At 40.0% G+C, this 21,418-nt stretch overlaps 1 protein-coding gene across 1 annotated transcript; it reads right to left on the reverse strand.

The window, feature by feature from the left end:
* Nucleotides 1-2,045: 2,045 nt before the first annotated feature.
* SUB1 (SUB1 regulator of transcription) lies at nucleotides 2,046-19,499 on the reverse strand. Its single transcript, XM_030004261.2, has 5 exons — nucleotides 19,397-19,499; nucleotides 17,377-17,449; nucleotides 15,537-15,656; nucleotides 7,919-8,027; nucleotides 2,046-5,502 (listed from the first exon to the last, which is right to left on the reverse strand). Exons 2-5 carry the CDS (start codon nucleotides 17,446-17,448, stop codon nucleotides 5,423-5,425), a joined length of 381 nt encoding a protein of 126 aa, XP_029860121.1. The 5' UTR covers nucleotide 17,449; nucleotides 19,397-19,499; the 3' UTR covers nucleotides 2,046-5,422.
* Between the last annotated feature and the right edge of the window lie 1,919 nt (nucleotides 19,500-21,418).

The following is a 21,418-nucleotide window of genomic DNA, read 5'->3' on the forward strand; positions in this document are numbered from 1 at the left end:
ATTTGCCTACTACTTTCACTGAAGACAATAATCCAAGCTAGTATGAAGAAAATTAGTTCCTTTGAGAAGTATGCATGTTGGCAAGAGTAATCCAACTATTTTAAGTATACTTTATCACAATGCTAAAAAAAAAAAAAAGACATATGAACATTAATTGACCTGTGTTAGTAATATCAGCTGTATCTGCCAGCTATCATTAGGATCCAATTGTTAAGATACTCCTTGTAATGCGATGTGAGCGTAGCCAGAAATGCTTGTGTTCCAAGAGATGGAAGGATGCTTCCAGCCAGAATACAAAGCTGCAGATCTCAGTAAGGGATGGCAAATGGAAAGCAGAAGAAACTGCAGAGCCATTTCATTGTGAGATAGCTAGCAAAAAGCTTCAAAGATTACATAAAATCAACACCACAAACGCAGTGCAAAATTTTATTGCTCTATACCACCTAACTTTCAATTTCAAGTAGTTCATTGTTAGGGTCACGTCAAACTCAAGTTTGTTCTTAATATACAATGTCATTCGCCTCTCCCTCAGATATATTGTGTGATGACATTTTGGTGAATAGAACAACTTAGGTCTTTCTATTCCTAAGACGAAATGGGCTTTATTTTCAACAGCCTGAAAATTATTCTGACACATTAACCTATTAGTGAAAGCATAAAACATTTAAACTCTTGAGGTATGAAACACTTCTTTAGATAATGACAGCAGTAACAGGGTTATGTAAAATCTTAGCATTTCTTTACTTCAGCAGTTTTTATCTCATTAACTTCTGCCCAACTGAGCTGGTAACAGTAGTCTACTAGGCATGCTTGGCCAAGGAGGCATAAAATGTTTTTCTTATTTAGCCTTATTAAATACAACTAGAGATTTCCAAGAACAGTGTTCATCCCAACTTTTGCAGTTTTACAGCAAGCTCTAGTCACCTTTAGGGTTGAGAGCCCACCTCCTTCCAAAGGATAACAATATTTTTAAACACTTGAGTCCTCAACCAACCTCAGTTCCAACCTCATTCGCCATCCCATCAATGACAACTATATGCATTCATTTAAAACAAAAAGTACAATGAAAACCAAAATAAGCAGATCTTACAAAAAATTATAACATTTTTGTTAAATGAAGTGAAATACCCAGGGAACAGCTGTCACCAAGTTCTCAGCCTTTAAGTTATCCCGACAACTAATAGCATGTCCCTCTGCTCACAAGACAGCACAATTTAAGCTCCCCTGATAAACCATCACTAAGCCAAGGACCATTTATTTCAGTTCTTCAGCAGGTGTCTTCACACTTCTATATAATAATATTGACAGCAGGGTACATACAGGCTTGATTCACAACAGGAAAAACATTGCCTGATTGCTCTTCCATACAGTCACCAGAGCTACAAAGATGAATCCTATCAGTAAGTGGATGGCAGCAAATGAGAAATAAGTAAGACGTGATGACCCTCCATCGACCCCAAACTCCATTTCTTCCCTTTGATCCACAGTCATTTCTGTTTCTGTGGCTATAAGCTGCTTAGACTAACAGAAAAATGTTAGATTCGAGGCTATAATCAATTAATCCACTCCCTACAAATCAGTCACAGCAAGCACGTGAAAAAAAAAAAATGTTCTTCCTAAAGAAGACTACATTGATCTAACTGACCAATGATAATAAATAAATGGGTGAGAAGCTTTTTTCTATCTAATCTATGGTTACATTTATTGTCAGATCAAAAAGAAACTCCACTGAAAAAGATAATCAGCCATTTTCTGAACAGTAGTGACTTAGCAGGCACGTTCCTTCTGTTCAATGTTTGAAAACACATTTCTATCTCCTGCTTCTGTATTTACATAACACTTGTTCTTCTATCATAGTGAAAAACTTCTATCCCTCTGGGTGACACAATCAATCCCCCACCCACAAACATGGACCAAGTATAAGATGATTAAGTTTCCACATTTCCAAATTACAACAGTTGCAAGGAACAAACAGCAATTTCCATAATGATTTAAGAAAAAGTAAGATTTAGTGCAGCTAAATTTCTACTAAAAATAACACTATGTCAACAGAAGTCTTCATTTATTTCTAAGTGTTCAAATTGTTATTACACATATGCCATTTAACTATTTTTTTATTTGAACATTAAGGTAATTACAGTTGGAGGGCTCATCTTTTCAGTGGCCTCTCTGCAGTAGATCCCACCAGAGCATAACATGTAACATTCCACATGGTTAACAATATGACATTTGAGTTACCAGAATTACAATCATCTTTTTTTTTTTTGCTAACAGATCACATAAGAAGTAACTGGGGCATTTCCTTTAACAGAAATATCAAACTTAGTACTGTGTTTAATTTCAATATGAACACCTCTACATAAGAGCAACATTGTACATGACAGCTTGATTCATCACACATATGGTACTTTGGCAGCTCTAACTGTGAAGTATTTTGCCTCCTAAGCTCCACAGTAGGTTTAACTTATAAAACATATTGCTAATATGCCCTGCATAAACATCAAGAAACAAATGCATCTTTCTTTTGCCACTTCAGTGGGAAAGGGAGCAGTGTTTTTACGTCATATTACACAGCCTTTTCATACATGCAGTTTTCTTCCATGGACTCTTCTATATGTACCCTAACTAACATTTTGTCTGCAAGAAAATAATCTTTATTAAAAAAACAATCTGAATTTTCTTCTCAAATTGGAAAGACTGCAGCTGTAGATAATTACATGATAAACCACTACCAACTATTTATTTCAAAATAACACTGAATGTGTCAAATTTTTATCAAGTAACAAGCACATCAGTTATCTGAGGTGCAATGAATTCCCTCACAATTTAACTCATCCCATTTGGAGTTCATCTGTGAAACTGACTGGTTTATTTAGTTACCTTTTTTGTAGGACATTCATGCAGATGTTAAGACTGGCTCGGGTAAAATACATGGTGTTTTATCATTATTACACGCAGAAACATAACTGGCAGATGGAAAACTATTTTTAAAAACAGAAGCTAAGTAAAATCAAACTGCCCGAAGTTTTATCAAGTAAAATGGCATAAACAGGTCCAGTAATTATCACCACAAATTCAGCAAGGGGGTTATCTATAACAGGAACTAATAGTTCTTGGTTAATAAATACTAATTTCTTTGAATACCTCTATCATCAGTTTCCACAAGAGAACTAATCACTATATTAAAAATTTTTCACTTACTCCCCCCAATTGAACGAAATTAATTCTCCACCTTCCTGAAAAAAATTATATTGTACTCTGATACACAACTGCCAATGACTTACTACCACAGTAATCGAAGTGAGGACAATGTTCCCTCTAATGTATCATGCACTTTAAAGTAGCCACATGGAAGTTTTGAGGTAAAATGGGTGAAATCTGGTTGCAAAATTTCAGATTTAAAGGGAAAATATCATATATACATACCACAAATAAAAAACACCTACTTCATATTTATTCTATTTGGTCCAAATACCCCTACAAGCCTTTAAGAGTCACTCAAAAAAAATGCTGTACCCCAAAATACATCTGCTACCACAAAACATCTCTTCACCCTTTTACTCACCCTCAAGCAGTTCTTAAAAATTTCCTGAGCTACACAAAAGCAGAGTTTAACTTTATTTGTAATATGTCAACAATGGGTAAGTTAAAAAGCAGGTGGATGTATCTGATATAATAATTAAATTAAGTAATATATATTTAATTTGATGAAGTCACCCTTCCTCGCCCTTCAATACCTATTTGTATTGAATTATAAACTCCGCAGCACAGGAACAGTCTGTGTGTGGCACTTCCATGCCTGTGTGCAATATAAACAATTCTATTAAGATATTCCAAAATTAAACAAATGGTATATCCTGTTTATCCACACAATTTAAAAACTACATTAACATCAAATGGGAAAATTACAGCCGAATTAGGTTGTACATTCACTACATAGCCTTGAAATGTCAATTTTCATCAAGTTAATTCAGTTAATTGAAGGAAGAAGATGAAAGAAGTCAGAAAATGAACTCTTCTCCAATTCCACTAATGTGCATTTCTTCATTGTAGTTATTATATGTCAGCTAACTTTGATCTTTCACTGTTAACTTAGGTACTGGTGTGCCCCTTATCTCTCCAAGTTCTACTCAAACATCTTACTCTCCCTTCTTCAATCCATTGTTTGTGACACCTACCAAGAAGCCCTTCAACTGGGGCAGCATCTAGTCTAATAGAGCTTCCACTGGACAGAAGCTTCTCTTACCAGAATAGTACAATTGATGACAAGCAAAGTTCGCTCGAGTCATGATCCACTATGTACCAGCGCTCCACTGCAAGCGCTAAGTATCTTCTGTACAAATAAAACAGCTGTGCACATGTAAGCCACACAAAGCAAGCCAAGTTAAGTGGTTTGGGCAAGCAGTGTGTACAGGGCAGATGCATGATAGCCAGGCATTTTGGCTGAAGCCATTTGAACCCTGTTTGACTGTTTAACCTGTGTCACAGCCTAGTTTAAGCATCGTTGTTTACGCAATATTCTCAAACGAACAAAAGCCCTACAAAGACAGGTTAACTGTTCTTTTCTATAGAATAACTAGTTAGTATGTGTTAGTGTTCAAGAATGGATTTAATGCAAAGCTTGAAAAGGGTACCTAACTAATAACCACATTTGGAGCTTTTAAGTACTATCTTAATCTGAGGTATATGTCTATTACTGTGAAAGTTTATGCATCACATTCTAAAATCTAGGGTCCAAGAAAAAAGGCTAATTGTATTTTCTAAGTCAAGCAAGCTAGAGAAAAATGGGAAGAAATAGCATGTGGCTTGTGTTCAAGTGTTACTGTTTATAATAATGCTTCATGCAAGTAATGGAAAAAAGTCTATATACTCAGGACTGTTTACATCCGAATAAATAGGGTAAATTTGCAAATACAGTATTTAAAGTTATCTACAAAAAATGTGTTTTACCAAGTATTCACTGTTTGTACCAAGTCTTAAAGCAGAAAGCTGCCAGGGCAATACCAAAAAGTATGAAATAAAAGAAAAAATTAAATGGAGACATTTTAAGAAATTGCCTCAGAAAACAAATTCATATTAACTGTTAATTAAGCTGAAACTAAAACAAAGACTAAAGCTATTAGGTGGCCTTATCAGCAAACACCTTCAATCAAAAGGCCATAAACAAGTATGCTTTACATATTATTTGATTTGTTTATTTTACATCATGAGGTGAAAGCAACACACTTCCTTTTAGTAAAGTATACACAAATAGCCTCACTCAGAATACACTTTTAATGCACATAAAAAAAGTATTCATCTTACAAATCGTTTTGCAATCCAAATATACAATAGCTTGGAAAACAATATTTTAGAAAACAAAAGCCAATGTAAAAAGACCGCTTTAAACACCTAAAATAAAAGTTTCTGTATGGCTCTGTCTTTACAGTTTTCTTACTGCATCATCAATATCAGAAATCTGTTCCTTCAGCTGGTTCCACTGTTCTGGATTTAAAGAAATACCTGAAATGCATTAAAATAAACAATTAAGACAAAAACAAAATTGTGGTGCAGTATCTTGCAAAATTGCTATTAAGACTGGTTTCAAACACAACATCTATGTCATAACTATTAATGCTTGAGCTACTTCAACAACCATCTCAGTTACAAAGTGAAACTACTCATTTGTAACACTTCAATTTAACTTTAGACTTCAGCTTATCTCTGGACAAGTATAAATTACAAAGAAAATAAGTACAGTGTAACAAATTCATTCACAAGTATTAGGCTAAACACAGGAAGTGAAATACAGCTCTGGCCTTGATAGAAGGCAGCACAAAAGCCCCAGGTGAGAAGTAGGAAATCATCTGTATTCCTGTTGGCTCCTAAAAGCTTTTAAAGTACCATAACTCTGTTGTTTTTTTTTTTTTCCCTCCTGTTTCTTAAAGCACTGTGAATAACACATATCATAAATAACATTTTGGAGAGACTATTCTACTCCCTCCCACTCACAAACCAACACGGAAGTTATTTTTTCACTTCAAGTTCACTATAGCTTCTACTGACATTCAATCAATAATCGTTCAGTGCCCCACAACCCACCTCCTCAGTTCTAAATTTGTACTTCCTCAAGCTTGAGTCCAGGTACATGTTTCCTTTGTGCTTTGGTTTCCTCATTCTTCCCCTACAATTTCTATGCCAACTCTGTGCAAGTACAGACTCACAGGCCTACCTCTCATACTCTCTCCAGCCAGGCTCTTCTACTATTTACTCCCACTCTCCCCCCTCACTGACCAGGCTTCCTTCATTGCTTTCTCCCTGCAGGTGAAGCAGGACCTGAAAACAGGTGAAACTTTGAATTCTATTTCTGGGGCTTATTGCCTTTTTGACTTCTACCATCCCTGTCTCATCAGACCACCACCATAATTTTGAGCAGCAAGGAGTCTGCATGGAGCTACTCTAAGCAGTTTTCCACCAGTCTTTAGAGGGCAGGTTTCTTCTGAGAACAGCATCAGGTGTGGTAACCATTATTAGGGGACCAAACGTCATCAAGATGTTCCTGGACCACATAACAGTTGAACTGCACACAGTTCAGACCTGCTGTTTGAAACAATCTGACACAATAATTTAAAACTCAAATTTTTTTTTCCTGTTTTTTAACACTATTTCAACTGCTTATATTGTTTTCAGGATAGCTGGATAAGCAGCTCATAAGGGCATCAATGGAACATTAGGCTCACATACTGTATAATATTATTATTAATTTTATCCTAATAAAATTCAGACTCTTTTGCCACACTGATAAGCGTTTCTATCTACATCATGCAATTTTTGTCACTTGGCCTGCCCATCAAATCCCATTGTAGTTTGCCCGTCAAACCGCATATACTTTTGATTTCCACCTCAAGACACAGCAGGTTAAAGCCCTGAGGAGTTAGAGTAATCTTTTTTGTTAAGTAGCAACAACAAACCCAAACCAAGAAATTTTCCTGTACAGTACCAGTACACCTCTTCATACAAACCTGTCCTCAGTGGTTATTTAAGAAATGTTGAAAATGCTTCTCAAGTGTTCCAAATGTCTATTCACCGAGTTGCTCCTGGACACACCAGAAGAATGTAACAAACCTTATACTGATTTTATATTAAATGTCTTCAATCTGCAGGGCAGAATTGTTTAATACTTACCCTTCGTGCAATATGAAAACCAATTAAAAGCAGGCTTTTCTAACAGCAGCAACATGACATTAAGCAAAGCACTACTACCATAACTGTCCTTGCATCCTCATCTTCCAGGTGGCAAAGTTCTGAAAATGGTTCAGTGAAGGCATGCCATAAAAAACAGATATGGGATTGGCAATTAAAGGTACAATGGCTTATGCCATGCTGCAGAGTAGAAGCACAGTACCAGAACTTGAACACTTGAGGTATTTTCACCTCAATTAAAATCCTGACATATTTTTCCCGAAATTAGTCACATTAAACATTTTAATATTTTCCATCTAAAATTTTATAGAAACTGAATGACATAATTGTTTTAAAGAAATTAACATCACAAATTAGTAAGTTAAATCTTTTCAGTGAATTTTGAAATAAGAAACCAATTGTAATAATAGAAAGAAATTGCATTGTTAATTGGGGGGGGGGGAAGTATGGCTACGTTTATAACTCCCATACCAAACCTGCTTGTATTTGATGCCTTGTTTTCCATAAATCATGGAGGATCCATTTAGGAAAACAGACTCAGGCCAACAAACCCCCTTTGCTTTTGTTTATAATCTACAGACAAAACCAATCATTTGTTAAAATAAAATTATAAAAATGTAAAGATACTACTCTAAAAATATTATGTAGCAACAAAGCATAAAAATCTGATACACAAAGTTCTCCAGCAAACGGCAGACAATGTTTTAATACAAAATAACATGAAGCAGAACAATACCTTTTCTGCCAGGCTTCATTTCACCTTCTTGATCCATCCAATATTCTCTAATATCAATTAAGACTTTCCCTTTAAAGTCACGAACACTGACATACCTCATTTTGCCAATCTGTCAAAACACACATAATGGTCTTTTAGGTATTTTACATATTACAGCATTCACTTTTCCCAGCAGTATCAGACACGTGACATGGCACACTGCAGCTTATTTTAGACACCAGAGAAACAACTAGATCAAAAGCTTAATCCAGAGTAGTCAGTAGGCTAATAAGTAATGACAATATAAATGGATGAACGACTTAAAATTAGTTGAGTGTTCAATGCTCAATGTAAAACTAGCTCTCCTAGAATAAAAATACCTACATTCTTAACACACTTACTTCTTAGAAAGACCACTAAATTATTGTTTTCTGAAATAAAATTTTGCCTCTATTATAACTATCTTTGTTTGCAGCAGTTGTAAACAAACAGGGAAAAAGGGAGCTCTACTCCCAAATCTAAATTTTAGTCCATTCCATACATACAGAAAGCAAATTAGATATTCACATGAGATAACCACAATTTCTAGAGGGGTTTTTGTTTGGGTTCTCCTTTTCTTTTTCTAAACACAGTAAATACAGATCAAAATGAAAGTTAGCCACCAACCGTCCCACACCCCCTCCCAAGTCCTCGTGGCATTTCATTGGAACTGTGCTTAAAAGACCATCTCACTGTACCAGGTGTTCCAAAAATACATTTGAATCCTTTAAGTTTACCGACATGTAGCATAATATGAAATGACTTTGAAATTCCATAATTTCTGCACCACAGTGGCTTAATTGAATTATGAGGGTGCTTTTTTCTTGGGGGGGGGGGGGGGGAGCACAGGAGAAGGGGAGCAGTCACACTGACAACGATGCGTTACATGACATATTTAGGCTCATTAAAGATCTGACCAAATTTGATACAAAACTACTTGTTCACATAAATTCAAAGTATAATGTGAATTTGAGAATCAGAAATTAGGTAATAAGTAATAAAAACACAATCAAACACAGTTCATGTAAGAAATTCTCAGAATTCTCTATGCACTTTCTGATACACTTTCTTTAGAAAGAACACATTCTAAAGTAAACAATTTTAAAACAGAATATTCCTTCCTGATGAAACAGTAACTTTAGTTTTCAACTGTCTTAGTTTATGCCTCTTGAATTTTGATACAATTTAACGAGAGCCCAAACCCACCTTACTAGCTTTAAGTCTGACCAGAAAGGTTGAATAACTCTCTAATCAACTAAAATCATCCACAGATGTTTAAGTCATAAGCTGTTATTTCACAAAATAAACAAGAATGCTTTGTGTTTGCTTAAAGTAATTCTCCTTCTTAAGCAGATCATGCTAAATTAACTCCAAAATTGACTTTAAAACAATTAGGACATCTTTAGATACTGTAAGCCTGAAGCAGTTTTCCTACTTCAAAGCATCCTTTAAAACGAACAAGATGCTACAGATTATAAGATAGTATTTTTTGACTGCTTTATTAAATACTTCCACGGTACTACAAATTTAACATTCAAAAATAAGGCATGATGTCATGGTAGCTTAGTTCTTTCAGACCAAACTTGGTACCATGCCCACGTCCTTCAGCACTGCTGGCAAAGAATATCCTAAATAGCCTACGTGAACAACATTTCTTGGTTTTACCCTTTAATGATTCAGTGACTTTCAAGGTCACCTCTAAGAACAGCTTCAAGTAGTAGTACTCCACAACACCTTTTTTTCCCAGACCTATCAAAGAATATTAGTGCATGGCCAAGTAATTCCAGATTTGCTCCAAGAAATAAAATCTAATACAATATAGCAGACTACAGCTGCAAATACAGTAAAAGGGTTTAGGATTTAAACTTTAAGTATAAGACTGTATGTCTTAATTCAACTACTATAAGGTGAGGGGCAATAATGCAAAGTTCACATTTACTCAGTGAGTAAGTCTACCTTAAATGGAAACAGTTCCATATGAAAATGCTGAAATTGTTAGGTTTTACATAGAATCATAGAATGGTTTGGGTTGGAAGGGACCTTAAAGACCATCTAGTTCCAACCCCCCTGCCACAGGCAGGGACACCTTCTGCTAGACCAGGTTGCTCAAAGCCCCATCCAGCCTGGCCTTGAACACTTCCAGGGAGGGGGCATCCACAACCTTGCTGGGCAACCTGTTGCAGCGTTTCACCACCCTCATAGTAAAGAATTTCTTCCTTGTATCTAAGCTAAATCTACCCTCTTTCAGTTTTAAGCCATTACCCCTCATCCTATCACTAGATACCTGTCCTGGTTTCAGCTGGGATAGAGTTAATTGTCTTCCTATTAGCTGGTATAGTTCTATGGTTTGGGTTCAGTATGAGAAGAATGTTGATAACACACTGATGTTTTCAGTTGTTGCCAAGTATTGTTTATACTAACTCAAGCTTTTTCAGCTTCTCATGCCCAGCCAGCAAGAAGGCTGGAGAGGCACAAGAAGTTGAGAGGGGGCACAGCCAAGGCAGCTGACCCAAACTGGCCAACGTGGTATTCCATACCATGTGACATCACGCCCAGTGTATAAGCTGGGGGGAACTGGCCTCAGGGGGATCGCTGCTCAGGAACCAACTGGACATCAGTCAGCAGCTGGTATGCAATTGCATTGTGCATCACTTCTATATTCCAATACTTTTATTATTATTATTGTAATTTTATTATTATCATTACTAGTTTCTTCCTTTCTGTTCTATTAAACTGCTCTTATCTCAACCCACAAGTTTTACTTTTTTTTCCCCAATTCTCTCCCCCATCCCATTGGGTGTGGAGGGGAGTGAGTGAGCAGCTGCGTGGTGCTTAGCTGCTGGCTGGGGTTAAACCATGACAATGCCCTTGCAAAAAGTGCCTCCTCAGCTTTCTTGTAGGCACCGTTTAGGTACCAGAAGGCTGCTAGAAGGTCTCCCTGGAGCCTCCTCTTCTCCAGGCTGAACAACCCCAACTCTCTCAGCCTGTCTTCACAGGAGAAGTGCTCCAGCCCCCTGATGATCTTTGTGGCCCTCCTCTGGATCCGCTCCAACAGGTCCATGTCCTTCTTATGTTGGGAGTCCCAGAGCTGAATGCAGTACTCCAGGTGGGGTCTCACCAGAGCAGAGTAGAGGGGGAGAATCACCTCCCTCAGCCTGCTGGTCATGATTCTTTTGATGCATCATCATCATCTTTGATGCACGTAGATACCACTGTCTAGATTGCAGCTGAATATTCCCATTAAATTTTGAATGTTTAGTTGAACTCTATGCAAAAGCTGCCACTGCTAAAAGCTTTAAGTAGGCTTCTGAAGTACAGTTTCAATTAACATCTAAGGTTAAAAACCTCAACCAAAATCTAGATTTAACCATTTAAGTAAATTGATGCTTGTCGATGTTCAGTTACCTGCAGTTCTGGCACAGATTCATTTCTGAACAATTCTTTTTTCACACAGCAGCTGACAGTCCTAGAATAATTTCACAGATCTGAGACATCTTTGTATCTCTATAATCACAAGAGTTCCAAGGGTTGTATTGATTTATAGCAGCGTAGTTACTGCAGTTCAACCTTCACAGACAAGTTCATATGCTTTTTATCAAATATTACAGCTCCTTAGACTGTATTGAATTACATAAATCAGAAGACATTAAAAGCAGTATTTCCAGGTTTCTGTTTCTTAGAATAAAATGCACTGAACTGTGTCTTGGTTCCCATCACAGCTATGCAACCGACTTCCTGTATGAGTTTCAGCAACCACCTTCTTTACAGTTCTTCCTCCTATTTCCAGTTTGTGTTGATTAAACTGTATACACACTGTAGAAGCAGAAACACCAAAAAACCATCCTTCTTTCTTAGCTGATACCTATATGTATAGCATTAGAAGGAGCACAATAAAGAGTCATGTAAACAGCAAGATCTGCAACACAGCAAACTGATTGTGAAATGCATCGGTGACCACCTAAGTTTCAGAATTCATGTGCTAAATGAATCACCTTTCCAGAGCATCATAATCTTACATATTTATCTACTGATAAAGACATTACCCTGGGAAACTGAAGAACTTATTTCTCACAAGTCAAAAAACAAATACAACCCAAAATTTAAAATAAATATAACAAATAAAAGGAGCTGGGTGGTGGAGAGATGAGACAACACACAGACAGGCAACTGTCGAAGTAACAATTTCAGTGAAATGCCTGATCTTGCAATGTGGTTCTACTCTAGGTAGTCGATTAATACTGCATCCTGACAGCATTAACAAACCTTATCCAAATAGGGCATAGGTAGATGACAGGATCTGTCAAACTAACCAAAGTACATGATGCAGGCCTCACGACAGCTTGAAGCGACAGACAGGAATTTAATGTATCAACACTAAACCCTTCTACATTAACACGAATAATGCTTGTCCTTAGGGCCTCTAGTAATACATCAGAAATGGGAGTAAGATAAATTTCTATACCCCAACTGCACCCAAATCCTTTAACAAATTCCAGAGTAAGTATACTAGGCTACCTATAAAACCTAAAAAGGCCACGACATGTAAATAAATAAAATACACTTGGTGTCTTACACTGAATTAATTCCCTTCTACTTATATTTATAGTATTCTTCACAATTAGTCTCAAGAATACCATTATACCAACATTAGTCTGAAACAAACCCAATAAAATGTAGATCTTTATGAAAATGCTGAATCTTCCAAACACAGCAGTCATAATGAGCTCTATATTAAGGGAAGATGTATAGTTTAAGAACACACCCTGAGGGTGTAGAACAAGCCTCTAAGTTTCACATCATTTGCTGCCACTCCCATACACAATATGGACACTACAGAACTTCTGACTATCTTACAGATGCTTTACAGCATGATTTCCATCAATTGAAGCCACACTTGTAAGTTATACTGCAAAGTCACTTGCACATCAGAGATCATTTTACTGCCATGGGAAAGTAGAAAGGGGAATTTCTAGTATTACTAGTAGTCCTAGAACAAACAAAACCATACCTAAAAAATTAACACACAACTAGATCTTCTAACATGCTCTCCTGGGTAGCGGGGAGAGAGGGAAAGTATCCTCAGACCTACAGTGCTATTTCTGCACTGAAACAGTTGCATCTTAGTTAACACACATAAGCTGATGTAGCATGAAAAAAATCACAATACTTCACATAACACAATAAGCGATCTAAAAAAAAATTTTGTTGTTGATTAACTAAAAGGCAGGCAGAGACTAAGTAACACTGATGTTTTAGGTCAAGGTGATATTCAAATATTTGTTCTGTATTATACTCAACACTGGAAGAATCCTGTTCTTATCAGACTAACACGAGTCCTGTACTGTCTGTTTTTAGTAACTTTTTATTATCTTAGGCCAAAAAGGTTCAAAGAAATCAGAGCACACAAATACTTTTGCTTTTATTTGAAAGGGTTTGGGTTTTTTTTGCATCAGGGGAGCATTAAAAATTTTAACAGCTTTCTCCAAGGCTGGAATTTCTGCACTTATTACAAACATAGCATAAAGCTTATACATAGCTTTTTTTGAGTTCTAACTGCAGTTCACCTCATAAGGTGTAGAAGACACTATCTCATTTTTCCTACATGGTTCAAAGCATGCCCCAGCAGAACTAAAAATACTATATTCTTCCTTTGATGGGGAAGTCCGGGCATTGTCTTCAACTGAAGCTCTCTCTGCCAACTACACATGAAGAGGAAAGTGAGAACTGATATATTAAAAATAACTGCCCTGTATTACAATATCAGTTAAGCAGGCCTTCTCTCTAGAAGATTTTTTTTTTTTGCCACATTACTTTGCACATACTTACAGCCCCAAACCATTTCTTTTGCCTTACTCACTGTTGGGGCATCTTATTAGGCACCTCTCCCACACCCTTTCACAAACTTAAGAATCAAAGTCTCTAAGAATTTAAGCTCCTTTCCAGCCAGCTAGTCAGAGACATTTAATAATTCTTGATCCACACCCCTAAAACAGGTAATTCTGAGCTACGTATATTCTTGCACAGCTCTCAGCACACACTGCTACTGCCTCAGCAAACCCCAGGAACTGCAATACCCTGAATTCACAAATGCATTTGTGACGGTCGGACAAATTATAGTCAATGTCTCAAACATTCGTTAAAGAACTTTGGTGGAGAAAACGGCCTCTGTAAAAATGCTGGAGTTTTGTGAACAAGACAATGTGGCCGGAGGAGAGGGCCCCCCGGAGGGTGGGACCGTGCTTCTCCAAAGCTGCAATTCCTTAACTTAAGTGACCAGGAGAAGGAGCACAGCATATGCGCCTGGAGGAGGAGGCCCCACGGAGGATGGGACTGTGCTTCTATCTTAAGCAGTCATGCCAGCAGAAAAAGAGAGGCAATTCTGCGATGAACCCCCCCCCAAAGCTCTCCAACCGATTCCAGAGAACCCCGGGAATGGGACTGCGCATGTCGAGACCATCGACTAACACGCTATAAAAGAAGGGAGAACGAGTTCTCAGCGCGCGCCCTCCGGAACTGGATCTCTACGCTGGCTGGACCAACGCTGGACCCAGGACTGGTGAAACCCTTTCCTTCTCTCTTTCTTTCTTTCTTTCTCTCTTTCTCTCCCTCCCTCTTTTCCTTCTCTCTTTTCCACAGTCCCTACACCTCACCCTTTTAAACATAAACCGTTGACCAAGTCTGAGACTAGGAGTGGATCTAGCCACCCCTGGGCTCCTCTCTGAGAAGGAGTCCAGAAAGCAAGGGGGTCTGCTCTGAACCTCGTGACTCAACAGGAGGGCTCTCCTTCTGACACAGTTTCATGTTCCTTTTTCCATTTCATTTTTCTATACTTCCCTTCTCTTCTCAAACAGCGGCTTAACGACATGTTGCAAGGTTCATATTGATAAGTTCACTTGTACTTGGGCAAGGTTATCTAGGTTGAATAAATGTTGATTGCTGTTTGAACTCCCCTGGTGTCGTTTCACCTTAATTCTGACAAAGGAAATCCACGAACCTGAGTCGCTCCAACTCTGGGACGCGACAGCATCTTGCTACTGAAAAATGCACATTCATCCCAACTTGAAAACAAGGACCATGTCAAAAATCTCAATCTTTCTGGATGTTCTGTGAAAAAAACATGCATCATAAAACAAAGGAACAAGCAAAACTTATTCCAAGACACTGCCTTATAATGCAGGAGCCAAGTTGCCCTTGACCTAGTTAAATAGGAATGAGGAGTCCATACTTTGGTTTCCACGAACCTTTCTTTCAAGAGCCCCGATTAAAAAACATTTCCATGTACTGACAGTTCTGATCTAATATTTACAGTATACTCATGGTAAGTGCCGTATTTACTGACAAAATGACTACCCAGAGTTACCATGGGCAAAGACATGAGGGTTAGATCAATTGCTACAACTCAGATTGTTTTACTCTGCTGAAACCTGACAATGCTTTTTCTGAGCATCTCATTTGTGTGCTAGCATCATAATCCCCTTTGGCCAAGGCTTCAGGAGACCAAGCACTAGGCTGTCAAGATATTCAGATCACCTCATAAGATTTATACTGAATATGATGTAACATGTTACCTTAACCAGGCTCTAAAAGTCATAAATTTTACCTGAAACATATTCTCATCTCTGTTACTGCTTTGCTTAGAAGAAGCTGCACCTTTTGAACTTTCACCCGTCTTTTGTTTCTTTACAGGCTTTTCTGGAGCTGCTTGCTTTTTCCGCTTTGCCTTGGAGCAAGAATAAAAAAAGAAAAGCATGAACCACAACTCATTCTATAAGTTACAGAAAAGTTTACGTTACAGGTCACAAACAACTACTATGCAATGCACATTATCACCTTCCTGCTGTGAAAGCAGGAATACAATACTGTACATTTAGACTAGAATTTAGAAAAAATTAAAAATCTTCAAATGAGCCTAATTCTGCTCTCAGTGAAGTTAACTGTAACACTTTGGCTTTGAAGACAATTGAATTAGATCAAAATACATTTCAAAAATCCTGCTCTTTCTGCGCAGTAATACTGTCAGTTCAGTAGTTTTAATAAAAAATTTAAAGTCTAATGGAAGCTTCACCTTCCTTTCCACTAAGTGTAACAAAAACTGCAGGACAGCTTACAACTCTTCTAAAAAAGAAAAAAAAAACTAGATGAGATAATGAAGAAAGGATCTGGAAATCACCTCCATCAGAGTAATTTTTTTTTTTAAATCAGCATCCAATCTCTGTCCATAGCATGATAAATTAAACATGTTTTTAAAACATTCAGACAGTATCACCTGTAAGTCAGATTACCTGCAGATGCTACAAAGTTACCATTTCTACTAATGGTTATACAGTAACCATGCCCTCCCCAAAAACAGTAATACAAAGATACCAAAAATTAGTCTCACCTGCTAGAATCATATGTGGATAACCTCTTTTAAAGACAAACAGTTCCAACAAATACAGGAGGTTATAATAGGAAAAAAAAAACCAAAACCAAACACCAAACCACCTTACTGCCCACTAAAGCAGACTGTTAAGACTATGCCTTTTCAGGAACACAGTTCCCTATCAAAAAAAATCCCCTGACCATTTTCTCTTATATTAAGATCTGACAGAATGCCTAATTTGTGAAGTGCAACATTTGAACCACTTCAGTAAAGCAGAACAAGTCTATTCATGTACTACATTAAAACACCTGATGTCTGCATCACCATCTAGCATTTCTTAAAAATATAAATTCACCGGCTTTTTCTGGTTTTGTTCGTAATGACTGGTGCATCTATACAAACTTACAAATTAAACAAATATTCATAATAAACAGGAACATTCAATTTATACATTTAAAATGTTCATCATATGTTAAAATTAATCAACTCAAAGACATTCAGGTTGGGTCAGCTTTTAATTGAGAAACTAGCGGATGGTATTACAGTAAATCTAAGAATCTGAAATGGAGAAAAAGAACATGCAAACAAGACAAGCAAGTGGCACATGGAGGACAGGGCAAGTAGAGGTTTTTGCTTTGGACAAATAATCCAGATACCAAAATGGAGGGTGGGTGGTTGTTTGTTCTCAAAATTAGTCCAAATTCTTGCCACCAGGGGCATCTTATACAGAAGCCTTCTATCACTTGCCACAAAGCAGCAAAGAATTCCAGGAAGCTTACGGTTAGATATATCATATGGAAAACCCTGAAGAAAGCAAAATGCAACTTAAGAAAAAAAGTGTACTGCAAGGCAAAAAGCATTCTATCCACCCAAACACTAACCTTGGCAGGTATTTTTTTGTTGTTGTTGTAGTTGTTGGGGGAGGCAGGGGGAGATAGGGGTGTGTGTTTTGGGTTAAGTGCCTGATAAATCCTATGGAATGACATGCATGTTGTGACATAATGCACACCTAATTCCTTAACCCCAGCCTGAAATAGACGAGTTAATACAGTAGTAATAAACTGCATATAATGTTCACCTTTTTGTCAACTTCACTATCTGAATCACTGGCAGATGAGCTTGAAGACACAAGTTCCTTTGACTTAGGCATTCTAGGAAGAGAAAAATAACGTGAGAACACTAGACAAGGAATATGTCCCATTATGGCTGGAAAGCCAACTTCAAACCTGTTTGTAAAGGCTCATCTTATTGAAAACCCTCCAAAAGACTTGCCTGCATTTTCACATAAGCTTTAACATACATTGTAGATGGGATCTCAAACACTCTTCCCTCTTACATCTCTTCCCCTTTTTGATGCAACTGCATCAAATGCAGTGGTTTATTTTCTGAACTGTTTACAAAGGGACAATTTTTCATGAGTTTCATATAGCCCTAGACATGGCAGAAACCATAACGTAAAAAATACAACACAATACTATCGTCCAGTTGAATTCTTTGTATTACACTCACAAATATAAACTACTAAAGCCCTAGCATTATCTATACTCTTACATGGGCATTTCGTCCAGTTGGATTTGCAAGGAACACGCTGCATAATCATCATACATGAAGGTAAAGTTCCCCCCAATAATACAGAAGAGTCTGAAAAACACCTCAGTTACAGTGAACTACAGTATGGCAATTAATACTTCCACTACAGCTTCAACACATCAGTCACTAGAGTCTATTCATTTGCCAGACAAGTGGACATTCAACTTTCCGTGAATACATGCTGCCAGGTGTGCTTCTGAATCTCTCTAGTATGCAAACATGTGGTTAGATATAGCAGTTGCACATCTTGTCTGCTACTAGAAACTCTTTGTAACAAACAAATAGCTCATTTGTTATTTCAGAATAAAAATAAGCATCCCAGAGAGAAACCGTATAAAATAAACTACAGCTAGGAAAGGCTAAGAAAAGGTTAAAGAAGCATATCTCAGGAAAGAAAAAGGAATAGTGGCATGTTTAAACTGGCAGTGAAAGGAACATATGCAAATGAAAAATTAACGCGGTTCTAAAGTAGGATAAGTTCTGTCGTAATAGCCTGGAGCACAAGGATGGAAGCTGTAGCACTGAAAATGAAACAGGGCATGGGGAAACACACATAAGCCACGCTGCAGGATGGAGGCAGAAGAGAGCTGGCATGGGACAATGTAAAAATAAGCACAGCAGAGACATGAAATCGGAGAGCCGAACAAGAAAAAACTCACAGGCGGGGCGGCGCGGGCACCAGCAGGGGATAACCCCAGGGTCCGCACGAGGATGAGGCAGTGACAATATGGAGGAAGGTGGGGGTGGAAACTGGAGGAAAAAAGAAATGGGGGGGTAGTAGGTGCCCCTCGAGAGAGGCTGGCAGGCAGAGCGTGAGGAGACACCGAAGCACCGGTGAAAGCGAGGGCCGAATGAGACGGGCCAAGCGAGGACGAAGGAAAGCTAGAGAAGATAAGCCAGGAGGAGCCAGGAACACCAGGTAGGCGGATCCCGGACGCCATTTTCCTCCCCTATTCCTCTTTTGCACGGCTCGCGTTGCCCCCCCAGGGGAAAGGAACGAGGGGCCGAATTGGGGGGGGGGGGGGGGGGGGGGGGGCGACGACGACGACGACCAAGGACGCCCAGGTCCTCCTGGGGCAGGGTGGCAGCAAGCGGGCTGCAGGTCACCGGCGGCGGAAGAAAGAAGAGGCAGAAGGAAATAAAAAGGGTCGGGGGTCGTCGGCGGCCAGGGTCAGATCCCGGCGTGGGGGGAACGGAGCCGGGCGGTTCCCCGCCGCCATTTTCTCCCTCATTCAAATCCTCTTTGCCCCCCCAACATGGCAGCTGCTCCTCGACAGCGGCTCCTCCTCCCGCCCCAGGCCCGCTCCACAGCGGGGCATCCCTCCCGCAGGGCACAGCGGGCACTTGAGGAAAAGGGGAAGCCTCGCCTGGCCGCACGGCCGCCCAGCGCGCCTCCCCCGCGCCGGCCGGGAGGCGGCCGAGACCCCGGCAGTCGGCGACGGTGGGCGGCGGACGGCGAACATGGCGGCGGCCCCGATGGGGCGCGAGGGGGGGACCCCAACACTCACGTCCTAGTCCGCGCGCGGCTCCTCCACACCACGAGAGGAACGGAAGTGATGCACCGCGGAATCCCCACCCTTCTCCTGCACCACGTGGGAGAGGGCGGGAGAGAGCTGTTTAAAGGGGACGCGTCCCTTTGTTACTCATTCCTGACCCCGCCGGCAGAGAACGCCTCCGGCGCTGCCGGTCCCCGCAGTCTCCCGCTAACCGAGCACCGAGGGGGGGGGGGGGGGGGGGGGGCGGAAACGCGCCCTCCGAAGGGGAACCCGTAGGGCTGGCGGCAGGGCCCTGCCTGGAGCCGGGACCCGTCGGGGCTGTGGTACCGCTGAGGGGAGGCGCTGCCGGGGCCGCGCCTTCGACAGCCGCCTGCCTGCGGGAGGAGGGCCCTTAACACTTCAAAAGAGCCCTTTAAAAAAAAAAAAAAAAAAAGAAACCTGTAAACGGCTGTTTTCTTTCGCAGGCTGCAGCGCTTCCTCGATCTCGCCGGGAGCCGCCCGGCCGGCAGCCGTGCCCGCGGAAGCGGCCTGAGGCTGTGGCGGCGCGGTGGCTTTGCATACCGAAACCGCAGCCCCGGCGAGCACCTGAGGCGCTGTCCAGGAAAGCGCCGGTTCCCCTTTCGCTCACCGGGTGACTTGGGTTTCCTTCTCTTCCCCCCCCTGCCCGCCTCAGGGCTTCGCGGCGGCGGGGGGGGGGTCGGGTGAGGGCCGGGGCTCCCGCCTCGGCGGCCCTCGGCCGCGGGTCAAGCGCGGGTCTGAGGCGCTGGGGGCCGAGGGTGAAAACAGTCTCGGCTCCTGTTTTAAACACCTGCTTTTTACAAGCGCTCCGAGCAAAACGAAACAAAAACAACCAAAAAAATACCCCAACCTGAAAATGTAATTTGACAGTCTTGCCTGTCTCTGTAGAGTGTTTACGCCAGAACACGCTGCATCCGAAGTGCCGTGCTGGTGCCTGTGTCAGGACTTGAAGAAGGGCTGCAGGCTTAGTTCATCTGAACAAGCACGCAACAGCTTCCGAGGTAAACCAAAATGACACCTCTTTGGAGGGATGGTAGGGAGAGGGTCTTCGGTCCCTGGCTTTGAGAAGGGAGAAGACTTTAACAGCCCTTGCAAACTGCAGTAGGACCCCTGAGCACGAGGGGTTTCATGTTGCGTCTGCCTGTGTTACCTGTTTCAGCCTGTACTTTCTTTTGGTTCATGATGCGATCTATTAACATTTAAAAAGTATTGTCGTCAACACAACTTCACACAAAAGTAACATAACCTGTTATTGTTTGCTTATTACTGTTTGCACTGATGGCTGATGTAGTTGGGCTGTAAGCATGGCAGCATGCCAGTGCTTCAGATACCCATTACCAGTTTAGTTTAGTCCTTTTCTCATTGTTACTACCTCTGGAGCTGTGCTTTTGCTACCATGGCAATGCAAGCTTTTCATAAAAAGTGCAAGCAAACCATTAGAAATAGGAAGTGGACTCTAGTCCCAATCCTAGCTTCCAGATAAAGCTGTTGTTGGTACAGGTAGAGTGGGGTGGTGGTTGATTGGCCTCTGTAGTTTCAAGAGCAAACACCTATTAATGAAGTGTTTGAAATCAAAAGTCTTGGGCCTTTTTAAATTCCAAAGATCCCCGTTCATTAACATGGGCCAGAAGGATAGACATAATGTTTCAAGAGGGGATAATCCCCCAAAATCACCATAAGCAGCTGCAAGTCCTAAGCAGTGTTTCTGAAAAAATACTTAATGGGTGGTAGGCGAAGAGGTTTTTAGAAGGGATACATGAGGTCTTTAAATCTCTCACCATGAATTGAGGTAAACTGGCTCTCACTTTGCTTTTTCACTTCAGCAGCAGGAAAACAGGAAGTTAATACCAGAAATTAGAAGTGCACTCTTTTAACCGATTCTTGGAAATTGGCAGTTTCATACTGTTATGTATCTTGCAAAACAAAAAGAAAAATAGAAAAACATACAGTTCTTACTACATGCCTGACCTTTGGAAAATAAAATTATGGTTGTTTATACGGAATCAAAGCACAGTA

This window comes from Aquila chrysaetos, chromosome Z (genome assembly GCF_900496995.4).
Source record: "Aquila chrysaetos chrysaetos chromosome Z, bAquChr1.4, whole genome shotgun sequence".
Lineage (NCBI taxonomy): Eukaryota > Metazoa > Chordata > Aves > Accipitriformes > Accipitridae > Aquila > Aquila chrysaetos.

Bases quoted from the DNA above. Each gene is read 5' to 3' on its own strand.
- SUB1 (XM_030004261.2), bottom strand. From the start codon at position 17,448: ATGCCTAAGTCAAAGGAACTTGTGTCTTCAAGCTCATCTGCCAGTGAT. The intron at 15,657-17,376 runs GTGAACATTATA...TCTTGCTCCAAG, and splicing joins ATAGTGAAGTTGACAAAAAG to GCAAAGCGGAAAAAGCAAGC. The intron at 8,028-15,536 runs GTAAAATTTATG...GTGTTTTGACAG, and splicing joins GAGATGAGAATATGTTTCAG to ATTGGCAAAATGAGGTATGT.